Source organism: Moschus berezovskii, chromosome 7 (genome assembly GCF_049115385.1).
Source record: "Moschus berezovskii isolate FMDL1 chromosome 7, NW_MosBer_1.0, whole genome shotgun sequence".
NCBI classification, from domain to species: domain Eukaryota; kingdom Metazoa; phylum Chordata; class Mammalia; order Artiodactyla; family Moschidae; genus Moschus; species Moschus berezovskii.
This window is the reverse complement of record NC_142466.1, coordinates 81995054-82016247: the sequence shown is the minus strand read 5'-3', so window position 1 is coordinate 82016247 and position 21194 is coordinate 81995054. Positions and strand designations below refer to the sequence as shown.

Here is a 21194-nt window from a genome sequence, read left to right as displayed (position 1 = left end):
AGGGCAACTAAGCCCATGCACTGCAACTACTGAGCTTGGGCTCTAAAGCCTGTGAGCCACAACTACTGAAGCCCAAGCTCCCAAAAGCCTGTGCTCTGCAACAAGAGAAGCCACTGCCATGAGAAGTCTGGGCATTGCAACTGTAGAGTAGCTTGCCACAACTAGAGAAAAGCCTGTGTGCAGAAACGAAGACCCAGCACAGCCCAAAATAAAAAAATAAGTAAAATTATTTAAAAAAAGAAGGTGTCCAGCAGTGGTGTTGGGGCATGTCCTCTCCCTCCCCTGGCTGGGCTTTCTCCTCACCAGGGCTTTCTCCTCCTGCCTCAGCCACTGGTAATCTTCCATCATCTGCTTCTGCTGCTTGTCCAGGAGTTGCCGCATCTTGAGCCTCTCGGCCTCCCACAGCTGCTGGGCCTCCTCCCGGCTGCTGGGCCGGACGAAGTCCTCCTCCTGGGAGCACAGCGGGGGAGATGGCAGAGGACACAGTCAGCTCAGTCTCCGCACCCAGGGAGGACAGTCCTCTGGAGAGCCTTGTGGGAGCCACATGCCTTGGCCTCACTGGCCTCAGATCTGCAGCCAACTATGCAAATAGTTATTACTGTTGGCTCCATCAACCCCAATCACACGTGGTGTGTCCGTGAAATGCTGAATTGCAGGACATAGCGTTTAACAGATACTGGTTTCAAATCGTCACGTGATCTGTTAGTACCATTTTATTTTCAAGTGACTGTCTTAATATTATTTTCTCAGTTGGCATGTGTCATGGTTGCTGTCACTGAATTTATACTTAGGAATGCAAAGCCAGCCCTCTGGGAGGCCTCGAGTGCTTAGCTAAAACTGAGATGGCAGATCTGGAAGCTTCAAGGAGCAATGGTGTGTGGTCCCCCAAAGCTGTCCACTGAAGGGTGGAGCCTGAGAGAAGGAGCAAGAGCATGCACCCATCTGATCGTGCCTTTTTATTAGAAGATACTCGTTTGGGCTTCCCCATCCTAGTTATTGATGGTTCAGACAGTAAAGTGTCTGCCTGAAATGTGGGGGACCAGGGTTCAATCCCTGGGTTGGGACAATCTTCTGGGTAAGGAAATGGCAACCCACTCCAGTACTCTTGCCTGGAAAATTCCATGGACAGAGGAGCCTGGTAGGCTACAGTCCATGGGGTCGCAAAGAGTCGGACACGACTGAGCGACTTCACTTTCACTTTCTGTGGCTCAGAAGGTAAAGAATCTTTCTGTATCATTCTCTTGATTAAGAAACTAGCCTGGGTTATGTCACCAAAGGTTAAAAGAGATGCATGAGCTGAGAGATAAAGTGAAGCACAAAATTTAAAGAAATAAGGATCTATGGATATACAATAAGTGGTTCCTCTCCTGAGTTTTATTAATCTAACCCTGTTTCAACTCATTTATAGGGCTTTGGACCTATTCATAGTTCTCCCTGTTATTTCTCCCTGCATGTTTCCCTTTCCTATTATTTCTCTTCCCTCAATCTTCCCCAGGGTTCATTTATATAAATATCTGCTCAGTCCCTTTAAACTGACTTGCTTTTTTCTGCTGCACAAGATTACCTGGGTCTCCTGGACACACAAGTGTTACCAGCATTCTTTTGATTGTGTAAAGCCTGGGGTGACCTATGCTGGGGGCAGGTCCGCAAGCTGCTCAGATCCCTTTCTTTGAAGTGGCCCGTTTACATACAAGTCACTTACATAAAATGCTAAAAATGATTCTCAGTCTGCTTTAACAAGCCATAATCTCTGCCAAACCTCTAAAAAAGATTATCCCCACTAAAGTCTCTAAACAGCACAGTTTGAAAATAGTGACACTGGTGTGTTTTTCCTAGGCTGTCAGCTACAATAACTGCTCTCAATTTCTAACAATACTTCTCCTCATAAGATGTCTTGCTGAAATAGTCCTTGTTCATTACGCTAGTCAACGACTGTTTATTGAGCACCTACTATGTGGCAGGGATAGGGCTGGGCGCTGGGAGGGCAGTGATGGTTAAATATGCAGTGTCCTTCCTGTTTTCATGAAGCTATGGAACCAACACTATTAACGTTGGAGCCAGATGATTCCTTATTGGGGAAGGATTTCCTGTAACCTGTAGGATGCTTACAGCAACCCCACTCACTAGAAGCCTACAGCACCTCCCCTGTTGTAACAAAAATGTTTCTACACATTACCAAATGTCCACCCAGAGTTGACTTACTGAGTTAGACCTTATTTTAAACTAATCTGTGGACATGGTGTGGGGGAGGGTGGGATGAGTTGGGAGATTGGGATTGACGTATGTCCACTGCCATGTGAAAAAAAGATAACTAGTGGGAAGCTGCTATACAGCACAGGGAGCTTAGCTCAGTGCTCTGTGATGACCTAGATGGGTAGCGTGGGAGGGGGGAGGTCCAAGAAGGAGGGGATATATGTATACTATAGCTGATTCACTTCATTGTACAACATTGTAAAGCAGCTATACCTATCCCAATGAAAAAATAAAAGCAAACTTCAGAACATAAGACTATTTTATCATCATAGGACTGATAAAATACATAAGATTTACTTCATAAAGGCTTATGCCCCCCAAGTAAAAAGATTTTAAGGCTGTAAATATCCTCAGTTAAATGCCAGCATGTACAAACACAATGGTATGTCTATATCAGGCTATTGACGAATCATGACAAATAGGAACTAAGTGTCAAACGTTCTGAATATAGCATTAGGAATCTCCAGGTAAGGAATATGTATGGACTGAGGAAGACTAGAGTAGATGCTGACAGAAGGAGTTTCCAGACTCAAGAAGACACTTTGTAGTTTTGAAATTGCCAAAGAAGATTCCTACCACTCAAATGTCTAGTATGCCCCAGGCTTGATCACCATCTGACCAAATATTTTAACATATATTGGTGGATGTATTCCTATGTCTTCCAATTTTCTAATAAAACTCAAGAAGAAAATGAGATTTTTAAAAAAATTGGATCTCTTTAGGGTTTACTTTCAGAATTTTCCACAGTTTATTGTGATCCACACAGTCGAAGGCTTTGGCATAGTCAATGAAGCAGAAATAGATGTTTTTCTGGAACTCTCTTGCTTTCTCCATGATCCAGCGGATGTTGGCAATTTGATCTCTGGTGCCTCTGCCTTTTCTAAAACCTGCTTGAACATCTGGAAGTTCACGGTTCACATATTGCTGAAGCCTGGCTTGGAGAATTTTGAGCATGACTTTACTAGCGTGTGAGATGAGTGCAATTGTGCGGTCGTTTGAGCATTCTTTGGCATTGCCTTTCTTTGGGATTGGAATGAAGATTGACCTTTTCCAGTCCTGTGGCCACCGCTGAGTTTTCCAAATTTGCTGGCATATTGAGTGCAGCACTTTCACAGCATCATCTTTCAGGATTTGAAAGAGCTCAACTGGAATTCTATCACCTCCACTAGCTCTGTTCGTAGTGATGCTTTCTAAGGCCCACTTGACTTCACATTCCAAGATGTCTGGCTCTAGGTGAGTGATCACGCCATCGTGATTATCTTGGTCATGAAGATCTTTTTTGTACAGTTCTTCTGTGTATTCTTGCCACCTCTTCTTAATATCTTCTGCTTCTGGTAGGTCCATACCATTTCTGTCCTTTATTGAGCCCATCTTTGCATGAAATGTTCCCTTGGTATCTCTAATTTTCTTGAAGAGATCTCTTGTTTTTCCTATTCTGTTGTTTTCCTCTATTAAAGAGATGGGAATACCAGACCACCTGACCTGCCTCTTGAGAAACCTGTATGCAGGTCAGGAAGCAACAGTTAGAACTGGACATGGAACAACAAACTGGTTCCAAATAGGAAAAGGAGTACGTCAAGGTTGTATATTGTCACCCTGCTTATTTAACTTATATGCAGAGTACATCATGAGGAACACTGGGCTGGAAGAAGCACAAGCTGGAATCAAGATTGCTGGGAGAAATATCAATAACCTCAGATATGCAGATGACACCACCCTTATGGCAGAAAGTGAAGAGGAACTCAAAAGCCTCTTGATGAAAGTGAAAGAGAGTGAAAAGGTTGGCTTGAAGCCCAACATTCAGAAAACAAAGATCATGGCATCTGGTCCCATCACTTCATGGGAAATAGATGGGGAAACAGTGTCAGACTTTATTTTTTGGGGCTCCAGAATCACTGCAGATGCTGATTGCAGCCATGAAATTAAAAGACGCTTACTCCTTGGAAGGAAAGTTATGACCAACCTAGATTGTATATTAAAAAGCAGAGACATTACTTTGCCAACCAAGGTCCATCTAGTCAAGGCTATGGTTTTTCCCGTGGTCATGTATGGATGTGAGAGTTGGACTGTGAAGAAAGCTGAGTGCCGAAGAATTGATGCTTTTGAACTGTGGTGCTGGAGAAGACTCTTGAGAGTCCCTTGGACTGCAAGGAGATCCAACCAGTCCATTCTAGAGGAGATCAACCCTGGGTGTTCATTGGAAGGACTGATGCTAAAGCTGAAACTGCAATACTTTGGCCACCTCATGCGATGAATTGACTCATTGGAAAAGACTCTGATGCTAGGAGGGATTGGGGGCAGGAGGAGAAGGGGACGACAGAGAATGAGATGGCTGGATGGCATCACCGACTCAATGGACATGAGTTTGAGTGAACTCTGGGAGTTGGTGGGGGACAGGGAGGTCTGGTGTGCTGTGATTCATGGGGTCACAAAGAGTCGGACACGACTGAGTGACTGAAGTGACTGACTTAGGGCTTACTGTCCAAAGTATACTTCAAGAATTCTTATCAGGCAATGAATGCTTAAATTGCTGGTCATTTTTAAGAGGAATTAGACCTTTGAGTTGTTTTAAAAAGACTCTGATAAACTGTGACCCTTTCCAGTAATTGACTCTTCATCCTGCTAGGCCTATTTCCATTGTAACTAAACAGCTCCTGCACTCATCCTAAGTTTTCCCATCATTCAATCCAGGCTCCAACTTATGCTTCTGCCTTCCTCATCCCCTGGGATCCTTCTAATTTTTCCCATCCATTGAGGCCCAACTGAAAAAAAAAAACAACAGAAGCTGGAAAAAGTTGTTTTACTCTCTGAACTTCTGCTGCACTTTGACTATACCTCTGTGTGCTACTCACAACTCTCTGGTTTACATTATAGGCAACCATCTGCCCTGTTCCTTCTGGCTGATGGTAAGTTTACTGAAGGCAATTCTCCCTTCAGCACCTAGGACAGCGCCCAGCAAAGTGTCCCTTAAAAAAACAGGTGCTGTTTACCGAACTGTTATTTTAAACCTCAATTGTGAAGTCTTCAAGAGGGAGACTGCTGCCATCCTGCCTCCGGAATTGAATCCCACAGATTCTCAGATGAGTCAGGCAATAGAGTTAGTCACTAGAAAAGTTGTTTTTGTGGGAAAACCATCTCTGATTTTCGTTAAATGCTTTCAAATGCTTTGCAGGGAGTCTGTTATACCTTTTCAGCATTCTACCTGGAAGAGGCTTTCTCAGTGTTTCTGATGCATACCATAAAATGGAGTTTATATTTTTAACTTTTTTCTTTTTTGCTTATTTTAAGAAATGCTTATTATGTTCTTTTAGGCAGGCTTTCTTATGGTAAGTACATCTAAACCCCTGACACAAAAGGCCCTTTTTCCTGCTGCACAGTTTGTCTTTATGGAAGGGAACAAAGTCTTTATGGTGAATCAGGGGTTAGACAAAGGCAGTGCCGACCCTCAAATGTGCAAAACACCTTCTTTCTGAAAGGGCACATTTTAAAGCCAAACTCACTAAAACCCAATTAATTATGAATAAAGAGTTAAGGGCAGGAGAGAGAAGTTGAGCACTGCCTAAAAGATAGTGCTTGCTTACAGATGCAATTTTATTATCATTGAGTATATGCTAAGACATAAATTGGTTAAACTAATGTAAAAAAGAAAAATTAGCTAGGTCAGGGGAAAACATATTCCACTAAGCTCTCACTGCCTTGAATTCTAAGTTATCTTAATCATGTCAAAGTTTTACTAAATTAAGAAAAACAGCAAGGATATCTCAACATACTTTCCTACAGTTTTGTAAAGCTATTGCAATAGAAATGTAGTCTCCCCCAATTTTTAGAGTCTTATATACCTGAGTCTGAAATATGATGCATGGTTACAGAGTTAGAGCTAAAGTAATAAGGGTTTTAGTCTGTTAAATCACATATCAAGACTCAGTTCAGTAAAATATATCAAATGCTCATGGCAACTGACCATGGGGGCCATTTGTATTGAAGGAGGAGAATATGGATGGTGACAAGTAACAAGTGGACAAGCAAAGGTGCACTTTTTTTTTTTTTTTTAAAGGAGACCTGACAATTAGAAGCTAGTTCCCAGGTGGTGCAGTGGTAAGAATCCACCTGCCAATGCAGGAGACTCAGGTTTGATCCCTGGGTCGGGAAGATCCTCTGGAGGAGGAAATGGTGACCTACTCCAGTATTCTTGGGGAAAAATCCCACGGACAGCGGAGCCTGGAGGGCTACAGTCCATGTGGTTGCAAAGAGTTAGACATGAGTGAGTGAGTGACCGACAATGAGATACTCAAGGCTCCATTGGTAGTTGACAACAAAAAGGTGACTGGGGAGGGTGTGGCTTAGCCCTATGCTAGCCCCCAAGTTTGTTCTCATATAGCAGCAACTTTTGCAAAGCAGCCGGAATGGCAACCACAAGGCAGACGTACCTTTGACTGAGGAGAAATTGAACAATCACAACAATCAGGCAGGAGGAAGGACAGAGCAGGGCAAGACCTACAGGATCTTTTACTTTCTGGCACCATCAGGCTTCCTTGCCCTCTGCTCATGAGCTTTCACACTATCACCAGGGCTGAGGGAAAGGGATAGTTTTACATCTTTGCCACAGCATCAGAGTAGGGATGGGGCAGGTCTGGGTCCAGCTGGAGTCTCAAGGGCAGTGCCTGGCTTGGCCCCCAAACTCTGCTGCTTGTAGAGGTGCAGGAGGCACAGAGCCCCTCTGTGGCTGACTGGTGCAGGGAGGGCACCTCCTGAGCCTGAGGACGCAGGGTTCCCAGCATCCCAGGCACCTCCCTCCAGCAGCCTCCTTGTCCTGGCCGGGACCCAGCATGCAGAGTCCTCTTACCCGCATGCTGTGGCGCTTGAAGACATTGTGCCGGTGGAGAGGTGGGGTGTGCAGCGAGTTTACGGGAGATGGATACTCCATAGGGCTGGTGAGCGTGGGTGAGCTGGCACACAGACCCTCAGGGACCTATTCAGGAGAAGCAGAGAAGCACCAGGCACGGGGACAAGGCAAGAAGGTGGACAGTTAGCTGCTACGAACACGAGCACAGAGAAACGATACAAGAGCTCCATGGGAGAAACAGGACTTGCGCTCCAGGAGCTAATGAAAAACAAAGTGTGGGCATTTCACTGGTCCAGTTTGGGAGACGTGGCGGAGCGACATACGCGGCTCTTGGCTAGAAGTCAGCACAGACGTGGTGGCTGTTCTTTCATCTAACAGCCCTCCCCGTGATGCTGTGCATACCATGGGTCCACGTGTGGCACTGACCTACTGACTACATCTCCTCCTTCAGGACTTTTCAGGGAAAAGTCATCATTGTGTTAGAAACTAACAGATACTGTTAACCCACAAGTATGTGTGTGTGTGGGCTCCCCTGATGGCTCAGTGGTAAAGAATTTGCCTACAATGCAGGAGACATGGGTTCAATCCCAGGGTTGGGAAGATCCCCTGGAGAAAGAAATGGCAACTCACTCCAGTATTCTTGCCTGGGAAATCCCAAGGACAGAGGAGCCTGGCGGGCTACAGTCCATCAGGATGCAAAAAAGCTGGACATGACTGAGCAACTAAGACAAACAAACATATGCATGCATATATATGTTGTTGTTGTTTACTTGCTAAGTCATGTCTAACTCTTTTGTGACCCCATGGACTGTAGCCCACCAGGCTCCTCTATCCCTCGGATTTCCCAGGCAAGAATACTAGAGTGAGTTGCCATTTCCTCCTCCAGGGATCTTCCTGATCAAGGAATCAAACACACATCTCCTGAATTGCAGGCAGATTCTTTACCCCTGAGCCCACAGGGAAGTCTATATATATATATATATATATATATATATATATACACACATTTTTAAAAACCACTATTTTGGGACTTCACAGGCAGTCCCGTGGTTAAGACTTCACCTTCCAATGCAGGGGGTTTGGGCTCAATCCCTGGTCAGGGAGCTAAGATCCCACATGCTTCATGTCCCAAAAACCAAAACATAAAAAGCAGAAGCAATATTGTAACAAATTTGACAAAGACTTCTAAAATGGTCCACATAAAAAAACCCCCACTATTTTAAACATCACATGGGGGTATGATGTTTCTTTCTAGGGATGTGGCTCCTGTCTTCTGCCTTGAGGTTTGTTTTCTTTTTCTCGCATGAAGAGGGTTTGTCTGTTTGTTCCTGGTTAGGCTTGTTTTGGCTCTGGAGCATTTCCTTGACCACAAGACACCAAATGAAGGAGCGCCAAATAAAAGACACTGTTTCCATTTTTTAAGGAGGGACTCTGAGCTGAGGGATAGAAAGGAAGGAAAGAGAGGGGGCCCTGGGTCCTTCTGACTTAGATGCAACAGAGTGACAGAGACATTCTGAGAGGGACCAACAGCTTGGGCAGGTCCTGTGGTTGGTAAACATGAAGGTGGGCAGGGGGAAGCACAGGGGGAACCCTGCTGTCTCTCCACCAGCTACGGAGGTTCTCAGTGAGCCCCAGCAAGCAGCTCCATTCTCTGGGGAACATCAACGGCTTCCTGGATTCCTTTTCAGAGGCTCTGCTCAGGGTTGGGGAGGCCAGGAACAGAGAATTAGCTGTAGGCGGGCGCACGCAGCAGCCAATACTGGGGACAGACAGATGTGGGTTCAAGCCGTCTTAACTGAGGTTAACCTGGTAGAAGTTCAGTTAGATTCTTTGATCTCTGGGCACATTGAGTTCGAGTTCTTTTCTGGGCACTCAAGAAGGACTGTCTCCATTGCCTGAGCAGATAGGACTGCTGCTCTGCTAAGGCATAACGATGGAAACTCAGGAAGGACAGAGATGAGGCCTGCACTTCCCCAGCCCTCCAGTTACGTATTTACCTGGAACTGCAGCTTGGGTGCCAGAAGGTTGGTTTGTGGAGGGGGTCTGTACTTGGGTCGGCTGGGCTGCAGAGAAAACATGGAGATGAGTCAGTCCCTCATTCTGTCCAGTTGAGGGAGCACAGCTCACCAAGGGGAATATCAGGTAGGAGTTGGGTCAGGCTTGTTCAGGATGATGAAGACGAGGGACAGAGTAATCATTAAAATCATTCATGTCCACTAACTGTGCATCTGTTACTGCTGAGTGATATGAGGGTACTAAGAGGCCAGTTTTCTCTGCCCTTCTGGAGGTCGCTGCTAACTGGAGGCAATACCAGTCTCTGTGTAGCCTCTCTGCATGTGCCAGGCATCCTGGAGTGTGACGTCAACTATGGCTTAGGAAGCATTACTATGAACAAAGCTAGTGGAGGTGGTGAAATTCCAGCTGAGTTATTTCAAATCCTAAAAGATTATGCTGTTAAAGTGCTGCACTCAATATGCCAGCAAATTTGGAAAACTCAGCAATGTCCATAGGACTGGGAAAGATCAGTTTCTATCTCAATCCCAAAGAAGGGCTGTGTCAAACAATGTTCAAACTATCGCACAATTGCATTCATTTCACAAGCTAGCAAGGTAATGCTCAAAATCCTTCAAGCTAGGCTTCAACAGTATGTGAACCCTGGATGTGCAGAGTTTGCCAAATCAGTAATCGGGAGCTTCAGACATCCAGAGGTGGGTAATGGAGGCCCAGGTGTCCACAGCAGCTTCCTGGAGGTGATGCAACCTGATCTGGGCCTGACTGCGGGAAGGTGCAGGGCACGGTAGATCAGGGGGACCTCAGAAAGAGGCCCAGCACCCACAGGGCTTTGTTATGAACTGAATGTTTGTCCCCCAACCCCATCCCACCCACCTCATTCATATGTTGAAGTCTTAACCCTCAGGGTGATGGTGTTTGGAGGTGGGGCCTTTGGGAGGTAATTAGGATCAAATGAGGTAACAAGGGTAGGACTCCTGTGATTCTTCTTATTAGTAGTAGCATTAATGAACTTCCCAGGTGGTGGTAAAGAACCCGCCTGCCTATGCAGGACAATAAGAGATGTGGGTTCAATCCCTGGGTAGGGAAAATCCCCTAAAGGAGGCCATGGCAACCCACTCTGGTATTCTTGCCTGGAGAATCCCATGGACAGAGGATCCTTGCAGGCTACAGTCAATGGAGTGGCAAAGAGTCAGACGTGACTGAAGCGACTTAGCATGCAGTCGTATTAATAACAATAACAGACACCAGAGCTCACTCTCCCCACCATGTGAGGACATGTGAGGACACGTCTGCCATCCAGGAAGAGAGTCCTCACCACGTACCTTGATCTTGGATTTCCCAGCCTCCATGCTGTCTGTGTGTAAGCTGCCCAGCCTGTAGTATCTTGTATGGCAGCCCAAGCTGACTTCTACAGACATGGTCCCACCCATCTAATAATGGGGCAGCAGGGCACTAGCTCCTGTGCCCAGAGATGCCATGGATATCAGATGCTGGGCTTCAGGGCTCCCCATCACGTACCTTCAAGGGAATCTAATTTGTCCCTAAAAACACCAAAAGGGAAAGTGCTGCTGTCTCCGAGAGAAATGTTTCCAGGGTGACTCCCTGCTGCAGCAGTCCCACAAGGTGCCTGCTCTCTGGCTGTCTCAGGTTCCATCTGCCGAGGTGACTAATGGGGCTGACCTCAGGGCTGATGGATGGCTGGGTGGAAGGGCTGAGAAGATGCAGGGGCCCATCCAACCGCCACTGTAAGGGGAGCTTCACAGTCAGATGTGGGAGGGGCTGGACAGGGTCCCCGCTCTGCTGTGATTCATGGGGCCAGTGGGGCTGATGAGTTCGGGGCTTGGCTCACCTTGGGTGGGGGTTCCTGGAAGGCTGTGGGCTCTAAGATTTTGGGAGGTCGGTAGCGAGCATTCCTCTCCTGCTCTAAGGCGATGTCCTTCTCCATCTGGTAAATGTCACTGCCAGGAAGTCAGGTCAGATAAGGAGACAGACACAAGGTCAGATACACTCCTGGGGGTTCCCCTCTGTGCTCCACTGCAGCCGGGATCCTACTCCCAAGTCTTCTCCCAAGTCCTTTGCAGAGGGCACTGGGGAGATCCCTAGGAGACAGGCCACAGTACTGTGGACGCTGCAGCTGCCCCAACCTACGCATTCCTGATGTGTGCTAATGGGAAAGGATACACACACATTCCTGGTATGTGCTAATGGGAAAGGGCCATGGATTTCCTCCCAGGTTAGCTGAATGGACACTTCTTGCCTTTTTTTTCTTTTACACAACAGCAGTTCCCAACCTGGGAATCACACACCTCCAAGGACTCGAATAAAGGCGGGGGTCCATGAATCCACAAGTGTACCAAGCATTGTCTGCAGACAGGGATTATGTGTTGTTGAAACACATTTCTAGGCCCAAGATGGAGCCACTCCTGCCCAGGGGGTCACATCAGCAGGTCAAAATGCAGATAACTTTTGCGTGCTTCTAAATACTATGCTTTATCGGAATCAAAGTACCATCCCAAACGCCAACCCAAATACCAATCCAAATGCCAATTCAGCTTTATGTGCTTAGTTGCTCAGTAGTGTCTGACTCTTTGCAACCCCATTGACTGCAGCCTGCCACACTCCTCTGTCCATGCAGACTCTCCAGGCAAGAATGCTGGAGTGGGTTGCCATGTCCTCCTCCAGGGGATCTTCCCAACCCAGGGATTGAACCCAGGTCTCCTGCATTACAGGCAGATTTTTTTTTATCATCTCAGCCACCAGGGAAGCCCATTCAGTTTTATACTTGTTTCCTATTCCCTATTCATTCTCTAATTATCTCCTCTTTGTTCCTTATTCTTTATCCTATAAAAGTGTCCTACCTTCTGCTCCCATTTGCCACTGCTCTGGCCCTTGGGAATGGAGACAGCCACTTCACGCAGTGTTAAAGTTTGTCTGTATCACTTAAATTTCCCTGTTTAATCATTTTAAACAGTGCTGTGCTGTGCTTAGTTGCTCAGTCATGTCCAGCTATTTGTGACCCCATGGACTGTAGCCCCCTACTAGGCTCCTCTGTCCATGGGGATTCTCTAGGCAAGAATACTGGAGTGGGTTGCCATGCCCTTCTCCAGGGGATCTTCCCAATCCATGGATCAAACCCAGGTCTCCTGCATTGCAGGTGGATTCTTTATCATCTGAGCTACCAGAGAAGTCCTAAACAGTACTACTAAATATATAATGTTTGGTATCATGTTTTCAGATGTGTATGCATTCTACTGTGTGCAATTCAAAAATTCATGATACGGCTTGTTAATAGAGCCCTCAGCTCAGTTCAGTTCAGTCACTCAGTCGTGTCCTACCTATAAACAAATGCACTATCATTCTGAGAAACAAATATTTCCTGCCATATCAGTACACAAGGATGTCACAGTCATCAGCAATTGCCTCCGCCATGGATAGTGAGCTGGTGGGCCCTGAGGGAACTCAGGAAGGACAGAAAACCTGCCATCTAGGAGCCATCAAACTGCAGCCACTCCCTACGGTGAGCCCTGAGGAAACTCAGGATGTGAAAACACAGGATACTGGCCCCAGAGAGCTGAGATGCATATCGAAGGAATGATTCCAGTGAGCCCAGACTCTCGCATCTTCCCATACATAGAAAAACACTCAATTCCTTAATTTGGGTATCTGGTTTTCTTTAATTAACAATAATTGTTTGCTGTTCAGACAACCTGTCCTTTGTTGCAAAACTTCTATATAAGCTGGCTCCCCCTTCACCTCTTCTGAGCAGTTTCTCAGAGCTATTTGAAATGTTGTCTTCCAGGCTGCAGTCTTCATTTTGCCTGCAATAAAACTTAACTCCCAGGTCTCACACTGTGCAAATTTTTTCCAAAGATTCCCATTGCCTGGACCTGGGGTTCCCAGCCTCTCCTGTGGTGCCTTCCCATGTGGCAGATTCTGGGGATGATTTTCTAAAAAAATGCCCATAAGTTGCCTACAGTGTTTAAAACTGTAGTATTTAATTTAACTGTAGTATTAAGCATTGGGTTCCTTAAAGTAGGAGCCAGCAAACTAGGCCCACAGGCCAAATATAGCCCCCTACCTATTTTTATGTGGCCCCAAATGGTAAAGAATCTGTCTGTAATGCAGGAGACCCTGGTTTGATCCCTGAGTCAGAAAGATCCACTGGAGAAGGGAATGGCTACCCACACCAGTATTCTTGCCTGGGAAATCCCATGGACAGAAGAGCCTGGTGGGCTACTGTTCATGGGGTCACAAAGAGCTGGACATGACTTAGTGACTGAGCACACACATACACAGCTATAAACCTCTATGTGCTGCTAAAGAGGAGACTTGCTCTCAGGGGGCCCTGGGCTTGCAGTCCTCCCACACACATCCATCTCCTTGCTCACCTGAGGCTGCACACGAGCTCGGTGAAGCGGGGTCGTTCACTGGGGTCATAGTCCCAGCAGCGGGTCATGAGGGTGTAGAGAATGGGCGGGCAGAGGTCAGGCTTGGGCAGCCGGTCCCCCTTCTCCAGCACCCCAATGACATCCTTGTTCTCCAACCAGAAGAAGGGCTGCTTTCCGAAGCTCAGGATTTCCCACATGCACACAGCTGCAGGCGGGAGGAGAGGGCTCAGGGCCTGTGCTGAGCGGACTCGAACCTGGACAGGCAGCCCACCCTCCCCAGAGATAGCTGTGCAGTCAACACTCCGTGCCTGCTGGGGACCGCCCTGTGTTTCCCTCTCTCCTCTATCGATAGCATCCCGGGGGTCCTGCCCACGTGGTGGTCTGCTAAGGGACCAATTCCCTATGACTGTAAGTGAACTAAGCTCCCATACTCAGGCCCTTTCCACATGGAGTTGTTAGGGTTCTGGTGAAGGGGACTGTCAAAGGAACTTCATTGGGACCTCCAGGAGGGAGTGACACCTCCATCAGAAAGCGGCATACGAAGCCTAGAGCCAGCGCTTGCTGCCTGTGTGATCACGAGCAAGCCCCTGACTTTCTGAGCCTCAGTTCCTTTGTCTGGAAAATGGGAAGAATAATGAGATTGTACTGGGCAGGCTGTGGAGACCTGAGACAGAGAATCTACACAGCTGTGTGCCTTTTAAGTGGCTATCCATCACCTGGTTTTCCTCTCTCCTCACCCTGCACCTTCTTCTCAGAGAAGAGCTCAGCTCTGCCTTTGAGGCTCCCCTGCGGGGTGGCCTCACCTCAGTCCTGGGGCTGTTTCGGGGAGCTCACGCTCATATCAAGAGCCTTTTCCATGAAGATGAGTGCAGACTGGCCCTTAGCTCATGTCACCCCTGATCCACTACTGACTCCCCACCTCTGGGACTCCTCACGGATGGCAGCAAAGCAACCCGAGGGTCCAGATCCCTGCTTATCGTGCCCCCTGTGACCCTGGTCACAGTGGGGTAATCAAACCCTTGTCCACGCCCTATGGAGAGTCTGCTCACCAAACATCCAGACGTCGCTGGCAGTCGTGAAGCGGCGGAAGTTGATGGACTCGGGGGACATCCATTTGATTGGTAGACGGGTCACAGAGGCTGTGGGTGGACCAAGGGTTTATGGGAGCTCTTAGAGAAGAACGATCCAGACTTATCCAGAAAGGCAGCTTACTCTCCAGAGACTGTTGGCCTAGACTTGCCTTATAGTCACCTTTTGGGGGGATTTTGGCTTCAGGGACACCCTTTGGGGACAAGGCTGTAACACACCCCCCCACCTCACCTTTGTAATACTCCTCATCCTCAATGTATCGGGAAAGGCCAAAGTCCCCCAGCTTCACACACTCGGGGGAGGCTACCAGGATGTTCCGGACGGCAATGTCCCTGGAAGGAGGCAAAGACCAGGGTGAGGTGGTTCATAACGCTTCAGGGGGACAGACAGATGGACAGAGAGGCAGAAGAGAAGAGAGCTTCAGGGCCCCAGCCTCCGGAGGAGAATCAAGCAGCTTCTGTGGGCTAGTCCTTCCTGGCCCCACAACTCGTTGTGCTGGAACCTGGCTCAGGCAGGAGCCTTGGCTGGTCTTCCCTGCTGCTTACACGCCCTGGTTGCCTCCCTGCATCTTGCTGCTGAGCCCTGTCTCCCATCATCTCTTCTCACGCATCTCCACCTCCAAGCCTGTCTTGTGTTCCCCGTATTTGCTCCAGTCACTGCATGTATTGTCCCCTCTGCTGGGGATGCCGTCACCCTGCTGACACTTCAGGGGAGGAAGCCCAACCACTTTCCTGATGGGAAAACCTCTCCTTGTTCTGTGACCCCACAGCCGCTCACAGCTCACTTTCAGGGGGAAGTGGGAGAGCCAGGACCCCCTAAAGGCTACATGCCCCTGAGCCGTGGCACAGAGTCCCTGTGAACCCCTGGGACGGAGGAGGAGAGCGGGGCAGAGAGCTGGAAGAACACACCTGGCAGCTGGCAGGTGAGAGAGGCGCAGCCCAGAGCTGAGCTCTCACCCCACCTCCCCCACTTCCATCCCCCACTCTGAGAGCCCTTACCGACTGAGTCATCCTGAATCCCCACATCACTTCTAACCCCAAACTGGCTCATCTCTTGCTTCCCCCAGGCAGATTCTGCACCCCACTGTTTGTCTTTGTTATTGAAAAGATGACTTCAAAGCCCGACAATGTCACACAAGGATGCAAATCTATTATACCACTTTGCCCCTGGCTGTTCGCCCTAGAAGATGCTAGAAGATGAGCTTTACAAGGAAAGGGGTTTCTGTTTGTTTTGATTGTGACTTAATCCCAGAGTTTAGGACACTGCCTGGAGGCCCACAGGAAGAGTTCCATCATGTTTGCTGCCTGAGTGAGTGGATGAATGAGTGGGCCATCCAATATTCACACCCCCCAACATTGCTGTGCAGACTGTCACCCATATGGCCCCATACTGGAGGGGGATGGCGTTGGACTGAAGAATTCGCCTGCTCACTCACCCCAGGGCTTTGAGTTGGATCATAGAAAAAGCAAGAGTTCCAGAAAAACACCTACTTCTTTATTGACTACCCCAAAGCCTTTGACTGCGTGGATCACAACAAACTGTGGAAAATTCTGAAAGAGATGGGAATACCAGACCACCTGACCTGCCTCCTGAGAAATCTGTATACAGGTCAAGAAGCAACAGTTAGAACCCGACATGGAACAACAGACTGGTTCCAAATTGGGAAAGGAGTATGTCAAGGCTGTATATTTTCACCTGCTTATTTAAATTATATGCAGAGTACATTATGCAAAATGCTGGGCTGGATGAAGCACAAGCTGGAATCAAGATTGCAGAGAGAAATATCAATAACCTCAGATAGGCAGATGACATCACCCTTATGGCACAAAGCAAAGAAGAACTAAAGAGCCTCTTGAAGAAAGTGAAAGAGAAGAATGAAAGAGGTGGCTTAAAACTGAACATTCAAAAAATGAAGATCATGGCATCTGGTCCCATCACTTCATGGCAAATAGATGGGGAAACAATGGAAACAGTGACAGACTTTGTTTTCTTGCGCTACAAAATCACTGCAGGTGGTGACTGCAACTGTGAAATTAAAAGACGCTTGCTCCTTGGAAGAAAAGCTATGACCAACCTAGCTGCTGCTGCTGCTGCTAAGTCACTTCAGTCGTGTCCGACTCTGTGTGACCCCATAGATGGAAGCCCACCAGGCTCCCCCGTCCCTGGGATTCTCCAGGCAAGAACACTGGAGGGGGTTGCCATTTCCTTCTCCAATGTGTGAAAGTGAAAAGTGAAAGTGAAGTCGCTCAGTCGTGTCCGACCCTTAGCGACCCCATGGACTACAGCCCACCAGGCTCCTCCATCCATGGGATTTTCTAGGCAATAGTACTGGGGTGGCTTGCCATTGCCTTCTCCGGACCAACCTAGAGAGCATATTAAAAAGAAAGACATTACTTTGCCAACAAAGGTCCATCTAGTCAAGGCTATGGTTTTTCCAGTAGTCATGTATGGATGTGAGAGCTGGACCATAAAAAGAGTTGAGTGCTGAAGAATTGATGCTTTTGAACTATGGTGGTGGAGAAGACTCTTGAGAGTCCCTTGGACTGCAAGGAGATCAAATCAGTCAATCCTAAAGGAGATCAGTCCTGAACATTAATTGGAAGGACTGATGCTGAAAACGAAACTCTGATATTTTGGCCACTTGATGTGAAGAACTGACTCACTGGAAAAGACCCTGATGCTGGAAAAGACTGAAGGCAGGAGAAGAGGATGACAGAGGATAAGATGGTTGGATGGCATCACTGACTCAATGGACATGAATTTGAGCAAGCTCCAGGAGATGGGGATGGACAGGGAAGACTGGTGTGCTACAGTCCATGGGGTCACAAAGAGTTGGACACAACTGAGCAACTGAACTGAACTCTGTCTCCTCCAGAGGATCATATCCCCCTTCAGGGAAGGGGACAAAGTCGGGTGGAGAAGGGACCAGTGCCACAGTCAGACAGAGGACTGGACTTGTCAGGTTGGAGGTGTCGGGGACCAGGTCAGTGCCACTCACTTGGGCTGGAAGGCCCGGGACCCCAGGATTGTCCTAGTGCCAGTGTCCTAGAACCCAGACTCTCCTGCTAGGCTGGGTGCCACCAAATGGAAATGCCAGAGAATAAGTGAGCAGTAAGCAGGGAAGTGATTTCCTGCACCCACAGGGATGCGGGCTACTGAGTTACAGGCAAACACCCTGATTTCAGATTTCAGGTGTCCTCTTCCTAGCAGTCCTGGGAGGGACCTCTGGCTGTTGTACTTTTAGAAGAGGACGCGGGTCCCAAGAAGGTGCTCAGGCTGTCACCTAAACAGGACCAAGGCCAGGCCTTCAACCCTGTTCTGCGCGTGACCCCACCTTCTCCAGGCCCCTCCCCAGCCCACCTGTGGACACAGTTGATGCTCTCCAGGTAGGCCATGGCCTTGCAGATCTGCAGCGAGTACAGGACAAGAGTGAGCACCTTCAGGCTGTTCTTGGTTCGCTCCAGGTAGTGGCCCAGCTGCAGGAAAGGGAAGATGCCCTGAGGGTTCTGCCTGACTTGGGTGTGGACCCGGGGGATGGGGGAGGGCACCCCCAGGCTGGCAGAAGAATCTGGCAACTTCCTGTCCAAACAGCCTTGCCGGGAGTTAAGGGCCCCTGGCTCCGAAAGCCTCGTCCCTGGCCACCCCCTCCCTAGGTGTTGCTCCACTGCAGTCCAGCTGTCCTCACAGCGGTCCTCCTTGGCCCTCCAGCTCACCTCCCCGTAGGGGTACAGTTCCATGATGATCCAGGTGGGCTCCTCTTCGATGATGCCGATCAGCTTCACGATGTGCGGGTGGTCCAGGTTCCTCATGATCACTGCAAGTGGGGGTAAGAGGTTTAGGGTTAGGTTCAGGGTTAGGGCGGGGTTAGGGGTTAGGCGTTATGGTTAGTGGTTAGGTGTTAGGGTTAGGGATTAGTGTTAGGAGCTAGGGATTAGGAGTTAGGGTTAGGGTTTAGGGGTTAGGGATTAGGGTTGGGGTGAGGTATTAGGGTTTGGGGTTAGGAGTTAGGTTTAGGGGTTAGGGTTAGCACTTAGGGTTATGGTTAGGGATTAGGGTTAGGGTTTGGGCTAGTGTTTAGGCTTAGGGTTAGGGTAGGGTTAGCTGTTAGGGTTATGGTTAGGTGTTATGGTTAGCAGTTAGGGTTAGGGTGAGGGGTTTGGTTTAGGGGCTAGGGACTAGGGACTAGGGGTTAGGGATAGGTGCTCCAGCGCCTCCAAGGTCAAAAGCAAGAATCAAGGTCTGCTGGCTAGACCCAGAGCCAGGGGTGCAACCTGTTCCCCTGTGGATATCAGCTCTGTCTGCTATCTCCCCGACCTCCACCGCAGATGCTTTGACCCCTTTCCGCTTCCTGGTCTGCATAGTCTCCGAGCTTTTTTCCAGCTCCAGTGCTGATGTCTCCCTAGGGACACCTACCTGCCTCACTCATGAACTTCTCCTTGTTATCCAGAGTGCAGTCTTTCTTGCAGGTCTTCACAGCCACATTGATCACCTCCCCTTTCTGCAATAAGAGTGTGTCCAGGGACCCTCAGTCCTGCCCAGAGCTCCCAACCCCGGCGTCCCCAGGAGACAGGTGACGTCTGAATCTCTGCAAAGCCTGCACTTCCTATCTCTTCCCCTCCTCTCCTCCACACCCACTTCCTCCTGATCAGGGTACATTTGGACTGGAGGAACGCTGAAGATCAGATCCCTTGAGCCCCTGCTGTCCAGGTGAGGACACGGAGGCTGGGGGTCCACGTGACCTGCCCAAAGTTAGCAGGTGTGTGCAGGTCACATGCAAAGCCATTATCGGACATGGCGCCCAGGTCTTTTTCTCTTTATTGTTGGTTTTTACAATTTTGCTTTTTCCCCAGGCCTGGTTGAAGCACGAACACAAAGGCAAACTTGTCCAGTCCCATCGGCAACCTTGGAGCCCACCTTCCCTTTCTTACAACTGCTTCACATGGAGTTTCCCCCTTCATGTTCTCCCATAAGAGTCAGTCCAGGCCGCTGGGCCCCGTCCCATGCCCCATAACTGCTGCCTCTCTTCTGATCCCTGCAATTGCAGTCTTTCTGGGAAATGACTCTTGTATTCATCACCCCCTGCATATTTCATAAACACTGCAAAGGCCAAGTGCGTGAAGTTCCACAAACCACAGCACACCCCCTCCCCCAACACTAGAGTATTTGAGCTCCTTTCTCTTTCTACCGAAGAGCAGAACTTGGATATCACGAACTCACGTGATTTGTGTAGACACCTTCATAGACCTCCCCAAAAAAGCCTTCACCGAGAATACGGTTCAGGACCACATCTTCCCGGGCGATGCCATACTGTGGGCCTGCACAGGTGATAAAACAGACAGTCCTGGGGCACAGAAACTGGTTGGCACCCCCTGGGAATCCAAGAATCTACGTCCCTGGGATTCTGAGTACCCAGAGGCTCTAACACCAGGCTCTGACCCCTCCTGCCCAGGTGTGACCAGACCTCCCCAACCAACACCTCAGCCAGGAATCAGGGGCTAGGCTGGGAAAGGGGGTCTAGAAGGTTCCATTGTCTCAGACTTGGGAAAGCTGAGTCCCATATCCATGCTCTTAGCACACCTCTCCACCACAGACACACCAAAGGTCAAAGATGACGGGTTAAAAACAATGATCTCTGCTTTCAAACCACAGGTGCCTCATTCAGCCGTGTCCCTGGCTGAGACACATGTGGAAGATGACACAGGAAGGAAACAAAGTCCCCCTGTGATGTCATATGTGTCCCCAGATGTCACTTCCCATGGCCCTGGAGGTGGTTGACATGGGGCTGGGGGTGGTCAGGGATCTACCTCCTGGTCTTCGCAGGGTCTCGTCAGGGATCTCAGCATAGATGTCTGATTCTGAAATGACAGGAGGACACCCTATGGGCAAGATGCCTTGGGGGGGGCACCACCAGGAAACAGGTGTGAGCCCCTCTCCTGCCCTGCCCGCCACAGGTCAGTGGAACTAAGCTGACATCACTGGGAGGGGCTTGGGGAGGAGCCAGGGGAGAATGGGTTTCCATCCCAGGTATCTGAGTGGCCACAGGGCCCAGGGACCTCGGCCTGAATCTCTCTTTGCTGCTGCCTGGCTATTTAGGGCAAGCTGGTTCATCTCCTTTAATCTGTTTCCCTTTCTGTGAAATGACTATTTCTGGGGAATGTAAATATTAAAGAAAACAATACTGATTATGCATTTGACACTGTCATGAACTGAATGCTTGTGTCCCCTCAAATGCATGTGTTGAAACCCTGACCCTAGGAGTGGTGGTGTTTGAAGGGGTCTTTGGGAGGTGATTAGGGTTAGATGAGGTCGTGAGGGTGGGGCCCCCATGGTGGGATGAGTGTCCTTAGAAGAAGAGGAAGAGAGACTAGAGCTCTCCATCTGTCCACCCCATGAGGACACAGAGAAGGCGGCTGTCTGCAAGCTGGGAAGGGAGATCTCACCAGGACCCCACCACACTGGCGCCTTGATCTTTGACTTCCACCTCCAGAGCCGTCAGAAATCAGTGTCGGTTGTTTAAGCTCCCCAGTCTGTGGCTTTTTTATGAAGCTTGAGCTGACCAAGACAAACACGGTGCCCCGTGCTAGCTGCCTAATACATGTTCGTGCTCA

The 21194-nt window shown here is 48.8% G+C and overlaps 1 protein-coding gene across 5 annotated transcripts in view; it reads right to left on the bottom strand.

Moving 5' to 3' along the window:
* Nucleotides 1-21194, bottom strand: part of PTK2B (protein tyrosine kinase 2 beta) — a 149660-nt gene that overhangs the window by 8112 nt on the left and 120354 nt on the right. For 3 of the 5 annotated variants that reach the window (XM_055427266.2, XM_055427270.2, XM_055427267.2), the window contains 12 exons: nt 20391-20441; nt 19804-19901; nt 19000-19084; nt 18300-18400; nt 17947-18062; nt 14818-14918; nt 14547-14636; nt 13498-13702; nt 10959-11067; nt 9094-9159; nt 7097-7222; nt 304-450 (listed from right to left, as the gene is read on the bottom strand). In XM_055427266.2, the coding sequence (XP_055283241.1) occupies nt 304-450; nt 7097-7222; nt 9094-9159; nt 10959-11067; nt 13498-13702; nt 14547-14636; nt 14818-14918; nt 17947-18062; nt 18300-18400; nt 19000-19084; nt 19804-19901; nt 20391-20441 (1295 nt within the window). The remainder of the gene's footprint in view (nt 1-303; nt 451-7096; nt 7223-9093; nt 9160-10958; nt 11068-13497; nt 13703-14546; nt 14637-14817; nt 14919-17946; nt 18063-18299; nt 18401-18999; nt 19085-19803; nt 19902-20390; nt 20442-21194) is intronic. The other 2 variants (XM_055427268.2, XM_055427269.2) reach the window with 1 other exon arrangement.